The sequence below is a fragment of the Trachypithecus francoisi genome, unplaced genomic scaffold, assembly GCF_009764315.1.
Source record: "Trachypithecus francoisi isolate TF-2019V2 unplaced genomic scaffold, Tfra_2.0 Lachesis_group20, whole genome shotgun sequence".
Taxonomy (NCBI): Eukaryota; Metazoa; Chordata; class Mammalia; order Primates; family Cercopithecidae; genus Trachypithecus; species Trachypithecus francoisi.
Window position 1 is genome coordinate 34,127,568 of NW_022681466.1, and position 20,930 is coordinate 34,148,497.

The following is a 20,930-nucleotide window of genomic DNA, read 5'->3' on the forward strand; positions in this document are numbered from 1 at the left end:
CCAGCCAAGTAGAAAGACAGGAGATATTTCTCCAATTTGCCGCTTTGAAAGCTTGGAGGCTGGGTTTTTTTTTCTGTTTGTTTGTTACTTTTTTTGAGATGGAGTCTTGCTCTGTTGCCCAGGCTGGAGTGCAGTGGTATGATCTCGGCTCACCACAACTTCCGCCTCCTGGGTTCAAGCGATTCTTCTGCCTCAGCCTCCTGATTAACTGGGACTACAGGCCTGAGCCACAGTGCCCTGCCAATTTTTGTGTGTGTGTGTGTGGTTTTTTTTTTCTTTTTGAGATGGAGTCTCGCTCTGTCACCAGGCTGGAGTGCAGTGGCGTGATCTTGGCTCACTGCAACCTCTGCCTCCCGGATTCAAGCGATTCTTCTGCCTCAGCCTCCTGAGTAGCTGGGACCACTGGCACGTGCCAGCACGCCTGGCTAATTTTTTGTATTTTAGTAGAGACAAGGTTTCACCATGTTGACCAGAATAATTTCAATCTCTTGACCTTGTGATCCACCCACCTTGGCCTCCCAAAGTGCTGGGATTACAGGCCTGAGACACCGTGCCCGGCCAATTTTTTTGTATTTTTAGTAGAGATGGGATTTCACCTTGTTGGCCAGGCAAGTCTCAAAACTCCTGACCTCAGGTGATCCACTCGCCTTGGCCTCCCAAAGTGCTGGGATTACAGGTGTGAGCCACTGCGCCTGGCCAATTTGGATGCTTTTATTAATTTTTTCTTGCCTAATTGCTAGAACTTTCAATACTATGTTAAATCAAAGTAATAAAAGTGGCCAGGTGCAGTGGCTCATGCTTTTAAACCTAGCACTTTGGGAGGCTGCAGCAGGAGGATCACATGAGCCCAATAAAAAATTAGCTGGGCACAGTGGCATCCATTTGTAGTTCCAGCTACTCAGTAGGCTGAGACAGGAGGATCACTTAAGCCCAGGAGTTTGAGGATGCAATGAGCCATGATCATGCCATTGCACTCCAGCCTGGGCAACAGAGCAAGACTCTGTCTCAAAAAAATAAAATAAATAAAAATAAAAGCAAGCATCCTTGTCTTGTTATTTAATCCTTTCATTTTATAGAAGTGAAAATGTAGTCCCTGAGAGAAGAATTTACTTGCCCAAAGTTATGCAAGTTCACAGCAAAGCAGGAGTTAATATCAAATCTCTTAACTTCAGATTCAGTATTCTATTATATTCAGTTGAAGAATTAAGGATAACTGGTTATGGAAAGGAGGCAACATGATTCTTTTATTCTCAGTTCACTTAGAATATTTTCATGTGAATAAGTCATACTAGGTGATGGTATTGAGATATTTTAATATTATGGGATTTTGGATTTGTAACTCTGAATTGTTAGATCTAATGTGTGTAACCTAAATGTATACTTAAGTGTCAGAATGTCATTCTTCTTTTATTTCTTCAGTGCGGTTAAAATCGGAACTGATATGCTAGAATTGGACTGCCATATCACTAAAGATGAACAAGTTGTAGTGTCACATGATGAGAATCTAAAGAGAGCAACTGGGGTCAATGTAAACATCTCTGATCTCAAATACTGTGTAAGTAAAAATGCATGATAAACTAATAGCTAATAGGTGTCACGGCCTGTAATATTTTTTTAAAAAATAGTGAATATCAGATATTGCTTCAGTAAAAAATTTCTAATATTATTTAAATACTGATTAAATACTAAATGTCAAAGGAAATTTTTAAAAACTGTTTTGAGGGCCGGGAGCGGTGGCTCAAGCCTGTAATCCCAGCACTTTGGGAGGCCGAGACGGGCGGATCACGAGGTCAGGAGATCGAGACCATCCTGGCTAACACGGTGAAACCCTGTCTCTACTAAAAAATACAAAAAACTAGCCGGGCGAGGTGGCGGGCGCCTGTAGTCCCAGCTACTCGGGAGGCTGAGGCAGGAGAATGGCGTAAACCCAGGAGGCGGAGCTTGCAGTGAGCTGAGATCCAGCCACTGCGCTCCAGCCTGGACGACAGAGCGAGACTCAGTCTCAAAAAAAAAAAATGTTTTGAGGCCAAGTGTGCTGGCTCATGCCTGTAATTCCAGCACTTTGGGAGGCTGAAGTGGGAGGATTGTTTGAGACCAGGAGTTTGAGATCAGGCTAGGCAACATAGCAAGACTCCGTCTTTATTAAAATATAGGAAAATTGGCTGGACACGGTGGCTCACACCTGTAATCCCAGCACTTTGGGAGGCCGAGGCGGGTGGATCACCCAAAGTCAGGAGTTCGAGATCAGCCTGGCCAACATGGTGAAACCTCATCTCTACTAAAAATACAAAAATTAGCCAGGCGTGGTGTTACACACCTGTAATCCCAGCTACTCAGGAGGCTGAGGCAGGAGAATCGCTTGAACCTAGGAGGTGGAGGTTGCAGTGAGCTGAGATGGTGCCACTGCACTCCAGCCTGGGCAAGAGTCCATCTTAAAAAAAAAAAGGGGTGGGGGGAATTGTTTAGGTATGGTGGCATATACCTATGGTCCCAGCTACTTAGGAGGCCGAGGTGGGAAGATCACTCGATCCTGGGAAGTTGAGGCTGCAGTGGGCCAAGATTGCACCACTGCACTCCAGCCTGGGTGAAAGAGTGAGACCCTGTCTCAAAAACGAAATGAGGCAGGGCACGGTGGCTCACGTCTGTAATCCCAGCACTGTGGGAGACCGAGGCAGGCGGATCACCTGAGGTCAGGAGTTCAAGACCAGCCTGGCCAACATGGTGAAACCCCATCTCTACTAAAAAATACAAAAATTAGCCGGGCGTGATGGTGCCCCTGTAATCCCAGATACTTGGGAGGCTGAGGCAGGAGAATTGCTTGAACCTGGGAGGCGGAGATTGCAGTGAGCCAAGATTGCGCCACTGCACTCCAGCCTGGGCAAGAGTGAGCCTCTGTCTCAAAAAAAAAACAAAAAAAAAGATTATTATAATGTACATATTAATAATAGTAAATACTGATGAATGGAAGGAAAAATCATGTATAAAGTTACTACCAAAAAAACACTTATGTTAACAGGATTCTACCTTTTATGGTTTTTAGATTTGTATTCTCACTGTGCATCATGTATGCAGAATTTTAGACACTTTAACATTATAACATGATAATGGCCGGCCTCGGTGGCTCACACCTGTAATCTCAATACTTTGGGAGGGTGAAATGGGTGGACCACCAGAGGTCAGGAGTTCGAGACTAGCCTGGCCAACATGGCAAAACCCCGTCTCTACTAAAAATACAAAAATTAGCTGGGCAGACAGATCACCTGAGGTCAGGAGTTGGGGACCGCCCTGGCCAACATGGTGAAACCCCATCTCTACTAAAAATACAAAAATTAGCCGGGTGTGTTGGCATGCGTCTGTAATCCTAGCTATTCAGGGGGCTGAGGTAGGAGAATCGCTTGAACCCAGGAGGCGGAGGTTGCAGTGACCGAGATCATGCCATTGCACTCCAGCCTGGGCAATGGAAAGCATGGAAAAATGTTTATCATTTATAATGTTTCTTTCTCTTTCTTTCTTTCTTTCTTTCTTTCTTTCTTTCTTTCTTTCTTTCTTTCTTTCTTTCTTTCTTTTTTTTTTTTTTTTTTTTTTGAGACAGAGTCTCACTCTTCTTAACCAGAGCGAGAGTAGCTGGGATTACAAGCATGCACCACCACACCTGGCTAATTTTTGTGTTTTTAGTAGAGACGGGGTTTCACGATGTTGGCCAGGCTGGTCTCGAACTCCTGACCTCAGGTGATCCTCCTGCCTTGGCTTCCCAAAGTGCTGGGATTACAGGTGTGAGCCACTGTGCCCAGGCTTTTCCATGCTTTAAAGAAATTAGACTTTATTTTTTAGAGAAGTTTCAGGTTTACAGCAAAATTGAGTGGAAAATACAGAGTTACCACATACCTGGACAGTTACCACACAGACACAGGGTCCCCCGCTTTTAACATCTGCACCAGAGTGGTACATACATTGACACAATATTATTGCTCATAGTCCATAGTTTACATTAGGGTTCACTCTTGTACATTCTGTGGTTTTGGACAAATTTATAATGATATGTATCCAGCAATTACACTATTATACAAAATATTTCCACTGCTCTAAAAATTCTGTGTTCTGCCTATTCAGTCCCCCCTTCCCTCATCCCCTGCCAACCACTGATCTTTTTACTGTTTCCATAGTTTTGTCTTTTCCAGAGTGTCATATAGTTGGAATCATACCGTATTTGACCTTTCAGATTCCATGCTTATCTTTCATAAACATTTCAAATGACTATAGCCATTCCATTGTGTGGATATATAGTTATTTTTAACCATTCTTCTATTGTTGGACATTGGATTAGCTCTAAGTTTTCACCATTATAGATAACACTGCACTGAAATTTTTTTTCTTTTGAGACAGAGTTTCGCTCTTGCCGCCCAGGCTGGAGTGCAATGGTGCAATCTCAGCTCACTGCAGCCTCCACCTCCCAGGTTCAAGCAATTCTCCTGCCTCAGCCCCCTAAGTAGCTGGGATTACAGGCATGCACCACCACACCTGGCTAATTTTTTGTATTTAGTAGAGACAGAGTTTCACCATGTTGGTCAAGCTGGTCTTGAACTCCTGACCTCAGGTGATCTGCCCACCTCAGCCTCCCAAAGTGCTGGGATTATAGGGGTGAGCCACTGTGCCCAGCCTGCACTGAACAGCTTTATGCATAAAGATTAAAGCTTTCTCTATCTTTAGCTTTTTATTTATAAAGATATATAAATATTTGTATTTACAAAAGTTATTTATATAATGTTTTCTCTATTTTAAGATTATTTCTCTAAATATACTCCCAAAAGGGAAATTATTGGGTAAAAGAACATTTGCCAGCTGGGTGCGGTGGCTCATGCCTGTAGTCCCAGTGCTTTTGGAGTCTGAGGCCTCCCAAAAGAAGACCTCCCAAAAGGACAGATCCTTCTGAGGATCCACTGAGCTCAGACGATCAAGGCTACAGTGAGGTATAATTGTGCTACTGCACTCCAGCCCAGGCAATAGAGTGAGACCCTGTCTCAAAAATAAAATAAAATAAAAAAAAAATAATATTTACTAGTATTGAGCATTATAATAATACCAAATTTGCTAATTAAATTTTAATTAACATTTCATTAATTATTAATGAGTTTAAAGATCTATTTAATTGTTATTTTTCTTTTGTTTTCATTGAATTGTGTATTCTTGACATTTTTCTACTGAAATATTTGTATATTATTGTGAAAAGGTCTATATTAAGTAGTACAAATATATTTTTTGTAGATGGCATATATAAGTAATATGGTTAATTTGCTGTTGGGGACGTTCTGCTAAAGGGTGCCTATGTAAACATGTTTTGTAGTGTTTTACTCTTCTATATGTTGAAAAAGCGTATCTTTGTGTCTTAATGTAAGACATTAAAATCTTATTATTTTTTGAGAGTTAACTTTTTTTTTGATCATGTCTTTTAAAGGAGCTCCCACCTTACCTTGGCAAACTGGATGTCTCATTTCAAAGAGGTAATATTTTTTGTTTGTAGCTTAAACATTTGTGTTGAGAAGCATATGTGTGTTTTCTTGTCATAGTAAGTTCTTACTAAAAGTAACTGGCCTCTAAGTTTGTTCCCTCAGGCCTACAAATCTGAAGCCTTGAAAATTATCTGATGTAAAATTATCAGGTCCAAAGACTTAACTGATTTATGCTACTTAAATTCACATACAGTTAATTTAAACCTGCATACTGATTGCAAGAAACATTTCACTTCTAAAGGTTCAAATTCTAGAATATTGCCGCAACTTATAGTAGTCATCCATCGAAAAAATATAATAAAAAATAAATGAAAAGAGCTGGGCACAGTGGCTCACGACTGTAATCCCAGCACTTTGGGAGGCTGAGGCAGGCAGATCACTTTAGGTCAAGAGTTTGAGACCAGCCTAGCCAACATGGCAAAACCCCATCTCTACTAAAAAATACAAAAAATATTAGCCAGGCATGATGATGTGCACCTGTAATCCCACCTACTTGGGAGGCTGAGGCAGGACAATCATTTGAACCCGGGAGGCGGAGGTTCCAGTGAGCCGAGATTGTACCATTGCACTTCAGCCTGGGCAACGAGAGCGAAACTCTGTCTAAAATAATAATAATAATAATGAAAATAAAATAAATAAATAATAAATAAATAAATAAATAAATAAAAAGAAATGGAAAGGACCCCTTTCAAATCCGTTCTGGTTCCATAATATTTAATTCTGTCTTTTAGCTGCTCCATATTTTAAATGATTAAACAGACTTCTGTCATTCAAATAAACCATTTCCTAGTCATCTTCACTTAGCAGTTTTCTTCTGAGGGAACATTTCTCACAAAGAAACATGTCCCTTGACCCAACTTGTTAGTTACTGCAGATGTTAGAATGGAAAATATACCACCTTAAGATATGTGCTGAACAGATACGGGCTCCCTCATTGTCACAAGGGACATTGTCTCACATTTTTTAATGATTCAAATGTATAACTCAATAAAACCATAAGATGTTAAATCTCATGAATCTTGGTATGATTTAGTTGAAACCTTGGTTAAATGTCAGCTCCATTTATATTAATTTTTTAAAAGAACTGTAACTGCTCCACGAACTAGATTTAAAATTGGCCAAGCCAGGTGTGGTGACATACACCTCTAGTCCCAGCTACTTGGGAGACTGAGTTGGGAGGCTCGTTTGAGCCCAAGAGTTGGGAGTCTAGCTTAGGCTACATAGCAAGACCCTGTCTCTAAAATAAAAAAATTTTTTTTAAAAATTGACCATGGATAGGGGAATTTTTGAAAACGAAATAAAAATCAGAAAAAGTTTAGCATTAGTTATTTCTAAGGGATATTTAAACCTCAGATGTGTTTGATTTCAATTTCTAGGTAAGTTGAAGTTGTTGGTTTGAGGAAACTTTTCTTCATTCTTGTAGTTTATAGAATTATACTTGCCAAGCTATTATAATATTTGTGTCAATTTTGGACTTGTGAAAGTTAAGAAAATTTCAGAAATGAAGTTTTTCCTATTTTTCCCTTTGTAGAGCAAAGCCAAAGAAAGTCCCATAAAAATTTAAAAATCCGGCCGGGCGCGGTGGCTCAAGCCTGTAATCCCAGCACTTTGGGAGGCCGAGACGGGCGGATCACGAGGTCAGAAGATCGAGACCATCCTGGCTAACACGGTGAAACCCCGTCTCTACTAAAAAATACAAAAAAAAACTAGCCGGGCGAGGTGGCCGGCGCCTGTAGTCCCAGCTACTCAGGAGGCTGAGGCAGGAGAATGGCCTAGACCCGGGAGGCGGAGCTTGCAGTGAGCTGAGATCCGGCCACTGCACTCCAGCCTGGGTGACAGAGCGAGACTCCGTCTCCAAAAAAAAAAAAATAAAAAAATAAAAAAATAAAAAATTTAAAAATCCAGCAGATGTGGTGGCTCACACCTATAATCTCAGCACTTTGAGAGGCCAAGGCGTGAGGGTTGCTTGAGACCAACAATTTGGAACCAGCCTGGGCAACATAGCAAGACCCCATCTCTAAAAAAAATATTAGCCAGTCATGGTGGCATGTGCCTATAGTCCCAGCTATTGAAGAGACTTGAGGTGGGAGGATCCCTTGAGCCTGGGAGTTGAAGGCCATAGTGAGCTATGCTTACACCATTATGCTCCAGCCTGGGTGACAGAGTGAGACCTTGTCTCAAAAAAAAAAAAAAATCCTTTGAGGAAAAAAAAGTTTTAAATTCTTCCTGGTTTTGTATGTCCCTCATAAAGTCATGAAACTGTTTCTTCTTTTTTTTGAGACAGAGTCTTGCTCTGTTGCCCAGGCTAGAGTGAAGTAGCTCAATCTCAGCTCACTGCAACCTCCACCTCCTGGGTTCAAGAGATTCTCATGCCTCAGCCACCTGAATAGCTGAGATACAGGTGCCTGCCGCCACACCTGGCTAATTTTTTTATTTTTAGTAGAGATGAGGTTTCACCATGTTGGCCAGGCTGGTCTGGAATTCCTGGCCTCCCAGAATGCTAGGATTACAAGCATGAGCCACCACACCCAGCCAGTTTTTGAATGTGAAGAGACCTTTGAGACTGTCTAATCTTATCTTCTGTTATAGACAAGGAAACTGAAGTCTAAAGATGCAAACTAACTTAATCAAGTTCATATAACAAAGAAATAACAATGCTAGAACTTGAACTAGGTGTCTCTCTTAGCAGACCAGTGTTCAACTGTACCATACTGCCTCTCCATTGGAACACTATTCTCAAATGTATTAAGAACAATGCTGTGGGTCCAGTGCAGTGGCTCACACCTGTAATCCCAGCACTTTGGGAGGCCGAGGCAGGTGGATCACCTGAGGTTAGGAGTTTGAGACCAGCCTGGCCAACATGGTGAAACCCTATTTCTGCTAAAAATACAAAAATTAGCCGGGCGTGGTGACGTGCACCTGTAATCTCAGCTACTTGGGAGGCTGAGGCAGGAGAATCACTTGAACCTGGGAGGCAGAGGTTGCAGTGAGCTGAGATCGTACCATTGTACTCCAGTCTGGACAACAAGAGCGAGACTCTGTCTCAAAAAACAAAAAAAAAAGGAACAATGCTGTGAAAAAAAAAAAAAGAACAACACTGTGTACTGTCAAGTTTCAGATATCTGAAAAGAATAATAATAATTAGCTTTCCTTTTATATTGCATTTTTCTCATATCATAGTTGACTTTAGACTGATCCTCAAATGTGGAGTTGACTGCATTTGGAACAGACTAATAAACTGTGTGTAAAAACTTGACTCAGAACCATGGCAGTGGCTCACATCTGTAATCCCAGCACTTTGGGAGGCTAAGGCAGGAGGATCACTTGATCCCAGGAGTTTGAGACCAGCCTGGGCCACATACAGAGACTCCATCTTTACAAAAATAATAAAAATAATATTAGCCAGGCATGGTATGCACTTGTGGTCCTAGCTAGGGAGGCTGAGGTGGGGGGATTGCTGAGCCCAGGAGGTGGAGGCTGCAGTGAGCCACGATTATGTCACTGCACAAAGTGAGACTCTGTCTCAGAAAAAAAAAGAAAAAAGAAAAAGAGAGAAATAAAACAAGAAACTTGACTCAGATTCGTCAAAAAGTGGTTCCGTTTTTTCTATCCTGTTCCCTTGCATAGAGTTCTTGCTTACCAGGCCGGGCACAGTGGCTCACACCTGTAATCCCAGCACTTTGGGAGGCTGAGGCAGGTGGATCACTTGAGGTTAGGAGTTTGAGACCAGCTTGGCCAACATGGTGAAACCCTGTCTCTACTAAAAATACAAAAATTTTAAAATTTTTATTATTGTTTTTTGAGATGAACTTTTGCTTCTTTCACCCAGTGGCACAATCTCAGCTCACTGCAACCTCTGCCTCCCAGGTTCAAGTGATCCTCCTGCCTCAGCCTTCTGTGTAGCTGGGATTATAGGTGCCCGCCACCACTCCCAGCTAATTTTTGTATTTTTAGTAGAGATGAGGTTTCACCACGTTGGCCAGGCTAGTCTTGAATTCCTGACCTCAGGTGATCCGCCCACCTCTTTGTCCCAAAGGGCTGGGATTAGTCATGAGCCACCATGCCTAGCCAAAATACAAAAATTAGCCAGGTGTGGTAATGCACACCTGTAGTCCCAGCTACTCGGGAGGCTGAGTTTGGAGAATCACTTGAACCCGGGAGGCAGAGGTTGCAGTGAGCCAAGATCATGCCACTGCACTCCAGCCTGGGCAACAGAGCAAGACTCTCTCAAAAAAAAAAAAAAAAAATGCTGAATTGGCCTGGCGCAGTGGCTCACGCCTGTAATCCTCAAACTTTGGGAGGTGGAGGCAGGAAGATCCCCTGAGGTCAGGAGCTTGAGACCAGCCTGGCCAATGTGGTGAAACCCCATCTCTACTAAAAATACAAAAATTAGCTGGACATGGTGGCATGCGCCTGTTCTCCCAGCTACTTGGGAGACTGAGGCAGGAGAATCGCTTGAACTGGGAGGTGGAGATCACAGTGAGCTGAGATCATGCCACTGCACTTCAGCCTGGGCAACAGAGCGAGACTTTGTCTCAAAAAAAAAAAAAAAAATGTTAACCAAAGGGTTTGTTATTATCTATCCCAATTAGTTGAAAGTACCTTTTTTTTTTTTCATGGAAAACGCATAATTTGGATGATCTAGAGTTGACTATAATTATCATTTTAAAGTTCCCCAAATAGTGAAAACTATTTAAATAGTGGCCCCTAACTTGCATAGGGGCCACTATTCCATCAACCAACACATCCTATGGCATACTCCTTGTCTATTTTTCCTATTTCCTATTATTTCCCTCTTTTCTTTTTATAGTCCACCACTTCCTAGCTGGTTACCTTCTGCTTAGAAAAATACTGGAGCAAACTTCTCTTTTTCCAAATGTTCTTCTACATTCTAAGCTGGCTGAGGCATCTAATTTATGCATTATTATTTTTAAGTAGAGATCGGGTCTCGCTATGTTGGTCAGATTGGTCTTGAATTCTTGGCCTCAAGCAGTCTTCCTGCCTCAACCTTACAAAGTGCTGAGATTCCAGGAGTGAGCCACTGCACCTAGCCTAATATTTGTATCTTTACATCACTATAGCACTTTTTTTTTCTCAGCACACATTTTAGTTTTCTCATTCCCTCGCTGTTAGATAGAATATTCTTATGTGTTATTTTGCTGTTCCAAAGTTAGTTTCATCTGTTTGACCTTTTTGTAAACTGATTCTTACATGCATCTTACTTGACTGCTAAATTAATTGTTTTTTTTTTTTTTTTTTTTTTTTTTTTTTTTTTTTTTTTGAGACGGAGTCTTGCTCTGTCGCCCAGGCTGGAGTGCAGTGGCCGGATCTCAGCTCACTGCAAGCTCCGCCTCCCGGGTTCACGCTATTCTCCTGCCTCAGCCTCCGGAGTAGCTGGGACTACAGGCGCCCGCCACCTCGCCCGGCTAGTTTTTTTGTATTTTTTAGTAGAGACGGGGTTTCACCGTGTTAGCCAGGATGGTCTCGATCTCCTGACCTCGTGATCCGCCCGTCTCGGCCTCCCAAAGTGCTGGGATTACAGGCTTGAGCCACCGCACCCGGCCTAAATTAATTTTTTAATTTGCCCACACCATGACAAAAAGGCAGTCTTCCTTATGAGCTTCAAGCATGAAGTCCCAGAGAAAGACACTGTTTGACCCACCTTGGGTCATGTAGCCATCTTGAAGAAAAGAAGGCCGGGCGCGGTGGCTCAAGCCTGTAATCCCAGCACTTTGGGAGGCCGAGACGGGCGGATCACGAGGTCAGGAGATCGAGACCATCCTGGCTAACACGGTGAAACCCCGTCTCTACTAAAAATACAAAAAACTAGCCGGGAGAGGTGGCGGTCGCCTGTAGTCCCAGCTACTCCGGAGGCTGAGGCAGGAGAATGGCATAAAACCCGGGAGGCGGAGCTTGCAGTGAGCTGAGATCCGGCCACTGCACTCCAGCCCGGGCGAAAGAGCAAGACTCCGTCCTAAAAAAAAAAAAAAAAAAAAAGAAGAAAAGAAGTGGGCTATTATGATTATATGCCCACCCCCGAGGGTGAATGGGCAGTGGGTAGTGTGTTGACAGCCCTATTGGAACAATGTGAGATAAGGAGATATGATGTGAAATACAGGTTTCCAAAGGAAGGAATAATATTGGGTAGGTAAAAACATGGTGGCTAATGCCTATAATCCCAGCATTCAAGGAGGCCATGGTGAGAGGATCCCTTGAGGCCAGGAATTCAACGCCAACCTGGTCAATAAAGCAAGACTTCATCTCTACTTAAAAAAAAAAAAGGAGGGTGGGGGGGAGCCAGGCATGGTGGCTCACGCCTGTAATCCCAGCACTTTGGGAGGCCAAGGTGGGCGGATCACCTGAGGTTGGGAGTTCAAGACCAGACTGAACAACATGGAGAAACCCTATTTTTACTAAAAATACAAAATTAGTCAGGCATGGTGGGGCAGATGCCTGTAATCCCAGCTACTCCAGAGACTAAGGCAGGAGAATTGCTTGAACCCTGGAGGCGGAGGTTGTGGTGAGCTGAGACGGCACCGCTGCACTGCAGGCTGGGCAACAGAGTGAGACTCCGTCTCCAAAAAAAAAAAGAAGAAAAGAAAAAGCCGGGTATGGTGGCACATGCCTCTAATCTCAGCTATTCGGAGGCTGAGGCAGGAGGATCACTGGAGCTGAGTTCAAGGCTGCTGTGAGCTATGGTCATGCCACTGCACTCCAGCCTGGGTGACAGGTTGAGACCCTGTCTCAAACAAACAAACAAATATATATGTATACAAGCTATCTACTATAAACATAATTTTTAAAGTTTAATTATGTACCTATGATAAGTTTAAACTCTTTCAGTTATAAGTGTTAGATACACATCTCAAGATAGCTTAAGAAAAAAATTTACAAAGAATGTATTGGCTTTCATAATTAGAAAGTCCAAGGGTTATATGCCCTCAGACATGACTGATTCCAGTTGCTCAAGCAGTAATTGGTCTCTATCTCTGTTTCTTGCTTTTGCTTTCATTTGTGTTAGCTTTGCTTTTAGGGACACCCTTTCCACAGAGATGAACTCTTGGCAGCTTGTACATGATCCAATCAGCAAAGGATTTCAAGAGGCCTTCTCTCCCAGTGTCCATATTGTTATGCTTAACAGGTTAGACTGGTCATATATTTAGTCTGTGGTCAGAGAGGCAGAGCCAATGATTGCCAGTCCCATCAGAGTAACCCAGACCCCCATCAGAATTACAAGAAGTATAGTAACAGACTTTTCCTTTTTTCCTCTTTAATGTACATGCTGCTTTTCACATAGGTTCTAATTATAAATAATTTAATTTTCTGACATGGATTTCATTTACTTTTGGATAATGCATTTTTTTATTGCCATATAATAAGATGGAATAAAGGATTTTTCATCATTTTGTTATTTGCAGATTAGCGGAATTGAAGTTTCAGGTGGAAGCAGAACAATTTTTACAATAGTTATATAGTATGTATAGTAAATTATATAAATGATTAGAGTCATTAGAGTCAAAAGGGACTAGAGAGCCAGGTGTGGTGGCTCACACCTGTAATCCCAGCACTTAGGAAGGCTGAGGTGGCAAGTTTGCTTGAGATCAGGAGTTCAAGACCAGCCTGGGCAAAATACAGTGAGACCTTGTCACTACAAAAAATAAAACAAGGCCAGGCACGGTGGCTCAAGCCTGTAATCCCAGCACTTTGGGAGGCCGAGATGGGCGGATCACAAGGTCAGGAGATCGAGACCATCCTGGCTAACACAGTGAAACCCCGTCTCTACTAAAAAATACAAAAAAAAAAAACTAGCCGGGCTAGGTGGTGGGCGCCTGTAGTCCTGGCTACTCGGGAGGCTGAGGCAGGAGAATGGCGTAAACCCGGGAGACGGAGCTTGCCGTGAGCTGAGATCCGGCCCCTGTATTCCAGCCTGGACGACAGAGCAAGACTCTGTCTCAAAAAAAAAAAATTAAAAATTAAAAAAAAAAAACAAAAAATAGGCCAGGTGCAGTGGCTCACGCTTGTAATCCCAGCACTTTGGGAGGCCGAGGCTGCTGGATCACTGGAGGCCAGGAGTTTGAGACCAGCCTGGCCAACATGGTGAAACCCCGCCTCTACTAAAATTACAAAAAAGTAGCCAGGTGTGGTGCCGGGCACCTGTAATCCCAGGTACTCAGGAGGCTGAAGCAGAATTGCTTGAACCCGGGAGGCGGAGGTTGCAGTGAGCCGAGATCACGCCATTGCACTCCAGCCTGAGCAACAAGAGCGAAAATCCATCTCAAAAAAAAAAGTGTGTGTATATATATATATATATAGAGAGAGAGAGATGTATATATACTCTATTATATATAGAATATATATACTCTAGAGAGTATATAATATATGTGTGTATATATATATAGAGAGAGAGAGAGAGAGATGGGCGTAGTGGTGCGTGCCTGTAGTCCCAGAGGATTGCTGGAGTGTGGGAGGCTGCAGTGAGCCATCATGCTACTGCACTCCAGCCTTGGCTATGAGCAATATCGTGTCTCAAAAACACAACAAAAAAGGGGCTGGGTACGTGGTTCATGCCTGTAATCCCAGCACTTTGGGAGGCCGAGGCAGGCATATCACTTGAACACAGGATTTTGAGACCAGCCTGGCCAAATCCAAAACCCCATCTCTACAAAAACTACAAAAAAATTAGTCGAGCATGGTGGTGTTCCTGTAGTTCCAGCTACTCAGGAGGCTAAGGTGGGGGGATCACTTGAGCCCAGGAGGCAGAGGTTGCAGTGAGCCGAGATTGTGTCACTGCACTCCAGTCTGGGCGACAGAGTGAGACCCTGTCTCAAACAAACAAATAAACATCCAACCAAAGGGACTAAAGAAAGACTAAAGAAAATAATCCTCAGAAAATATAAACAACAATTAAAGTCCCCTTCTAATTTTCTCATTACTTGAATTTTCTTTGAATAACTGCATTCATATAATTCTTCAACACATTACTGATTTAGTGTGTACTTCCCTTGCTTGAATGTTATTTTTAATCTCTGAAAAAGTCAATGATGATACAGCAAAACTTTAGAAACAATCTCAGTATCTACTAGTAGGGAAATGGTTAAATTAAAATAAATTATTGTATAGCTACTCAATGGAGTATTTTGACACCTTTTAAAAAATTATGATATAATCAGATTGGTGGATTGTATCAATGTCAGTATCATGGTTGTGATATCGTACTATAGATTTGCAAGAAGGTTACCACTGGGAAATCCAGATAAAGGGTACATGGACCCTATTATTTCTTACAATTGATTGTGAGTCTGTAGTTATCTCAAAATAAAAAATTAGTAAAAAATAAATCATAATCAGCACAGTAAATCAGGAAAATATCTATTTTTATGTGAAAATATCAAGTTAAAATCTGTAGCATATCATATTATTATTACTATATTAAATCATGCATAGGAAAAAAGAGTAGAGAAAGTACACCAAATGGTCATAGCGTTTATATCTAAGTTGTTGGATTTACATGATTTTTTTCTTCTCTATACTTTTTCTTATTTTGTAAATGTCCTTTAATGAATATATTCTATACCTTTTCTAGTCATCAAAAAGCAAAACTTGTATTTTAAAAATGCATTTAAAAATCTTGCTTTCTCAGCATGCCAATGTGAAGGAAAAGATAACCGAATTCCATTACTGAAGGAAGTTTTTGAGGCCTTTCCTAACACTCCCATTAACATCGATATCAAAGTCAACAACAATGTGCTGATTAAGAAGGTACTCAAGGCATTGCCTCCTCTGGGTGTGTTGCATCCTATTTCACAAACTAAATAAGGTTAGAGTAGGTGACTGCATAGATTGATAACGCTCAAGGAAATGTGATACCATAGGGATCAGCATTGTTTTAAATAATGCCCTAGTAGAAGAGATCATGTTACTGTAGGAGAGCCTATTTTCAGAGAGAGTTGGCATGTCATGGATAAGGTAAGCTTGTATGAACCAGTCATTCTGGCATTTATATAATTATCTTCTAGTTTAACTTGTTTCATTCGTGGTTAGTTTATGTCAAATTACTAAATAACTGTATTCTGTTAAATAAATTATATAATGATATAATGTGAATAAATTTTACATTTTATAAAATATTCTAAATTTACATATTGATTCTTCTAAAATGTTATGCTATTCATTGACAGATAGTCAATCCTAATTCATTTTTTAAGTGAAATGTTAGTGGATTTGCAAATAGGCACATGCATAAAATTTTGAATTTTCACACGTAGGTTTCAGAGTTGGTGAAGCAGTATAATCGCGAACACATAACAGTGTGGGGTAATGCCAATTATGAAATTGTAGAAAAGTGCTACAAAGAGGTAAGCTTCAAAAATTATACAGAATTATCTTTGTTGTTGTTTTGTATCTATAAATGATAAGTTATTATAGTAATAATTTTTGTTTCTCTTTCTTATTTTTAGAGATAGGGTCTCACTCTGTCACCCAGGCTAGAGTGCAGTGGTGCAGTCATAGCTTACTGTAGCCTCAAACTCCTGGGCTCAAGTGATCCTCCTGCCTCAGCCTCCCAAGTAACTGGGACTCCAGGCACACACCACTGCACCCAGTTAATTTTTAAATCTTTAGTAGAGATGAGGTCTCACTATGTTACCCACTCTGGTCCCAAACTCTTCAACTCAAGCAATCCTCCTACCTTGGCCTCCCAAAGTGCTGGGATTACAGGTATGAGCCACTGTGCCCGGCTCCTATTACAGTAATAATTTTTAAAACTTATCTTATTTCAGACTGGGCACAGTGGCTCATGCCTGTAATCCCAACACTTTGGGAGGCCGAGGCGGGCAGATCACGAGGTCAGGAGTTCAAGACCAGCCTGGCGAACGTGGTGAAATCCTGTCTCTATTAAAAATACAAATAATAGCCAGGTGTGGTGGCGTGCCCCTGTAATCCCAGCTTCTAGGGAGGCTGAGGCAGGAGAATTGCTTGAACCTGGGAAGCAGAGACTGCAGTGAGCTGAGATCACACCACTGCACTCCAGCCCGGGTGACAGAGCAAAACTCCATCTCAAAAAAAAAAGAAAGAAAGAAAGGAAAAGAAATTATTTAGGGTCAGGCTAAGTGGCTCACACCCCTGTAATCCCAGCACTTTGGGAGGCCAAGGCGGACAGATCACTTTGAGCTCAGGAGTTCGAGACCAGCCTAGGGAACATGAGGAAACCCCGTCTCTACTAAAAATACAAAAACTAGCGAGGCATGGTGGCACATGCCTGTAGTCTCAGCTACTTGGAAAGCTGAGGTGGAACGATGGCTTGAGCCTGGTAGACAGAGGTTGCAATGAGCCAAGATCCTGCCACTGTACTCCAGCCTGGGTGACAAAGCCAGACCCTGTCTCAAAAAAAAAAAAAAAAAAAAAAAAATCCTGTTATCGTTAAGAAAAAAAATATAGAAAAAAATTCAGTTCCTCAACTCTATAACTTCCAAATAGATTTAAGCAAGTTAAGCCAAGATCATGCAAGATCATGATTATTAAGCAAGATATAAAAGCAGGACCATCTACCCACTGAAAATTTTCTGGTTAAAGAAAATATGTCGGCCGGGCGCAGTGGCTCACACCTGTAATCCCAGCACTTTGGGAGGCCGAGGCAGATGGATCACCTGAGGTCAGGAGTTCGAGACCAGTCTGGCCAACATGGTGAAACCCCATCTCTACTAAAAATACAAACATTAGCTGGGCATGGTGGTGCGCACCTGTAATCCCAGGAACTCAGGAGGCTGAGGCAGGAGAATGGCTGGAACCCAGGAGGCAGAGGTTGCAGTGAGCTGGGATCGCACCACTGCGCTCCAGTCTGGGCAACAAACTGAAACTCTGTCTCAAAAAAAAACAAAGTGGATAAAAATTAATTGTATATGTTTTAAAATTATAGTTAAACCTTCATAAGCAAATTTACATACATCATCAGCTAAGAGAATTTGAAATTTAAGATGTTAAAAAATCTTGAGCATTGAAGATGCTGAAATAATCTGTAATATAGAAGAAATGATATAAGTAGCAATTTTCAAATACAAAGAACTCTTTGGTGGCTGATCTGAGTGTAATGGTGTTTACAATTAATTGATTACGGCGGGCGCGGTGGCTCAAGCCTGTAATCCTAGCACTTTGGGAGGCCGAGACGGGCGGATCACGATGTCAGGAGATCGAGACCATCCTGACTAACACGGTGAAACCCCGTCTCTACTAAAAAAACTACAAAAAACTAGCCGGGCGAGGTGGCGGCGCCTGTAGTCCCAGCTACTCGGGAGGCTGAGGCAGGAGAATGGCGTGAACCCGGGAGGCGGAGCTTGCAGTGAGCTGAGATCCGGCCACAGCACTCCAGCCTGGGTGACAGCGCGAGACTCGTCTCAAAAAAAAAAAAAAAAAAAAAAACAATTAATTGATTACAACCAGTTACAGATTTATTTATTTCTCCACTCCCAGTGCTTCATTTGACTAGCCTTAAAAAACAAACAAAACAAAACAAAAAACCTCTTTGGGCAGGCCTTCCTTCCTAGCAGAGAAGGGAAAAACATGCACAGTCAGCATCATTACAATTCAGAGTATAATTGAGATTCCCACTAAAGCAAGTAAGGTTGTTGTTGTTGTTGTTATTGTTGTTGTTGTTGTTTTGGAGACTCCAGCTCAGGCTGGAGTGCAGTTGCATGATTTAGGCTCACTGCAACCTCCGTCTCCTGGGTTCAAGCAGTTATCCTGCCTCAGCCTCCCGACTAGCTGGGGCTGCAGACATGTGCCGCCATGCCCAGCTAATTTTTGTATCTTTAGTAGAGATGGGGTTTTGCCATGCTGGTCAGGCTGGTCTCGAACTCTGATCTCTTTTTTTTTTTTTTTTTTTTTTTTTGAGAGGAGTCTCGCTCTGCGCCCAGGCTGGAGTGCTGTGGCCAGATCTCAGCTCACTGCAAGCTCCGCCTCCGGGTTCACGCCATTCTCCTGCCTCAGCCTCCGAGTAGCTGGGACTACAGGCGCCCGCCACCTCGCCCGCTATTTTTTTGTATTTTTTAGTAGAGACGGGGTTTCACCGTGTTAGCCAGGATGGTCTCGATCTCTGACCTCGTGATCACCCGTCTCGGCCTCCCAAAGTGCGGGATTAGGCTTGAGCCACCGCGCCGGCCTGAATCCTGATCTCAAGTGATCTGCCTGCCTCAGCCTCCCAAAGTGCTGGGATTACAAGTGTGAGCCACCATACCTGGCCTAAAGCAAGTAAGTTTTATGTGCAGCATGGCCTGAGAGATCCCAAGGTAACTGTGTGCAAAAGGAGAGAACACGGTAATCACTGGGCTGAGTGGCTTTAGATTCCTAAGAACTTAGAACTTAGACTCTTCCATAACTCCCAGCAATCTTAGACATTTATCCCAGAAAAATGAAATATATGATTACAAAAACCTGTAAATGAATTTTTAAAAATTTAATGGTTTATTTTATTATTATTATTTAAAACAAGGTCTTGCTCTGTCACTGAGGCTGGAGTGCAGTGGTGTGATCTTGGTTCACTGCAGCCTTGACTTCCTGGGTTCGATGGTCTCCTGTCTCAGCCTCCTGTGTAGCTTGGACCCATAGGCGCATGCCACCATGCCTGGCTAATTTTTCGATTTTTTTCTGCAGAGACAAGGTCTCACTTTGTTGCCCAGGTTGATCTTGAATTCTTGGCCTCAAGTGATCCTCCCACCTCAGCCTCTTGAGTAGCTGGGACTACAGGTGTGTACCACCATGCCTGGCTAATTTTTAAATTTTTAGTGGAGATGGAGTCTCACTGTATTGGCCAGGCTGGTCTCAAACTCCTAGGCTCAAGCAATCCTCTTGTCTTGTTCTCCCAAAATGCTGATATTACAGGCATTTTTTTTTTTTTAATAAAAATATGTTACCAGGGAGATGCAGCCTTCCATGTAAAATGAAGGCACAGTCCCTAAAACCTATACATGAATGTTTATAGCAACTTTATTCATCAAAGCAAAATCCTGAAAATAGCCTAAATGTCCTTCAGTGGGTAAATGACTGAACAAACTCTGACATTTCCATACAATGGAATACTATTCAGCAGTAAAAGGAAATGAACTATTGATACATGCAACGACCTGGATGGTCCTCAAAGACATTATGCTTAGTGAAAAAAATCAACCTCAAACTGTATTGTAGATTCCATTAACTGTAGCCTGGAAGAGCAGATTAGGGGACAGGGACTTAGGGTAGGGTAGAGAGTGGGCACCAATACAAGAAAGTTCTTGTGTGGTGATGAAACAGATTTGTATCTCTCTCTCTAATTCTTTTTTTTTTTTTTGAGACTCACCCTGTCACCCAGGCTGGAGTGCAATGGTGTGATCTTGGTTCACTGCAACCTCCGCCTCCCGGGTTCAAGCGATTCTCCTGCTTCAGCCTCCCGAGTAGCTGGGATTACAGGCGCCCGCCACTACACTGGCTAATTTTTGTATTTTTAGTAGAGGTGGGGTTTCACCATGTTGGTCAGGCTGGTCACAAACTCCCTACCTCAGGTGATCCACCCACCTCAGCCTCCCACAGTGCTGGGATTACAGGTGTGAGCCACCGTGCCCGGCCATAGCTTTGTATCTTGATTGTGGTAGTGGTTTCATGAATCTATGCATGGGTTAAAATTGCATAGAACTACACACAAATGAATGTGGTGTTTAAAAAATGATGAAAATTGAATAAAGTTTGTAGCCTAATGAACAGTAAGGTACCAATGTCAATTCCAGGTTTTGATACTATACTATAGTTACATCAATGTCACCTTTTGGGGAAGCTGGGTGAAGGCTGCATGGGACTATATTATACTACAGGTGTGTACCACCATGCCTGGCTAATTTTTAAATTTTTTTTTTTTTTTTGAGACGGAGTCTCCCTCTGTTGCCCGGGCTGGAGTGCAGTGGCCGGATCTCAGCTCACTGCAAGCTCCGCCTCCCGGGTTTACGCCATTCTCCAGCTTCAGCCTCCCGAGTAGCTGGGACTACAGGCGCCCGCCACCTCGCCCAGCTAGTTTTTTGTATTTTTTAGTAGAGACGGGGTTTCACCGTGCTAGCCAGGATGGTCTCGATCTCCTGACCTCGTGATCCGCCCGTCTCGGCCTCCCAAAGTGCTGGGATTACAGGCTTGAGCCACCGCGCCCGGCCTTTAAATTTTTTTGTAGAGATGCAGTCTCACTGTATTGCCCAAGCTGGTCTCAAACTCCTAAGCTCAAGCAATCCTCTTGTTTCGTTCTCCCAAAGTGCTGAGATTAAGTCTATAATTCTTTCAAAATAGAAGGCTCACTTTTGGCCTGTAATCACAGAACTTTTCCCTTGATTCCATATTTTTCCAGAAGCCTCTGGCTTTCTGTCATTTTTTAATTTAAAAACTCCAAAAACCTTTCAGCAGCAATTTCCAAACATC

The 20,930-nt window shown here is 42.5% G+C and overlaps 1 protein-coding gene across 4 annotated transcripts in view; it reads left to right on the plus strand.

Annotated features, from left to right (window-relative positions):
- GDPD1 (glycerophosphodiester phosphodiesterase domain containing 1) overlaps positions 1–20,930 on the plus strand; it is a 63,576-nt gene that overhangs the window by 27,864 nt on the left and 14,782 nt on the right. For all 4 annotated transcript variants that reach the window (XR_004430699.1, XM_033183699.1, XM_033183700.1 and 1 more), the window contains exons 3-6: positions 1,420–1,555; positions 5,453–5,498; positions 15,148–15,266; positions 15,773–15,862. Coding sequence is in view for 3 of the 4 variants with exons in the window: in XM_033183699.1 (XP_033039590.1) it covers positions 1,420–1,555; positions 5,453–5,498; positions 15,148–15,266; positions 15,773–15,862 (391 nt within the window). In the remaining variant the exon portion in view is untranslated. The remainder of the gene's footprint in view (positions 1–1,419; positions 1,556–5,452; positions 5,499–15,147; positions 15,267–15,772; positions 15,863–20,930) is intronic.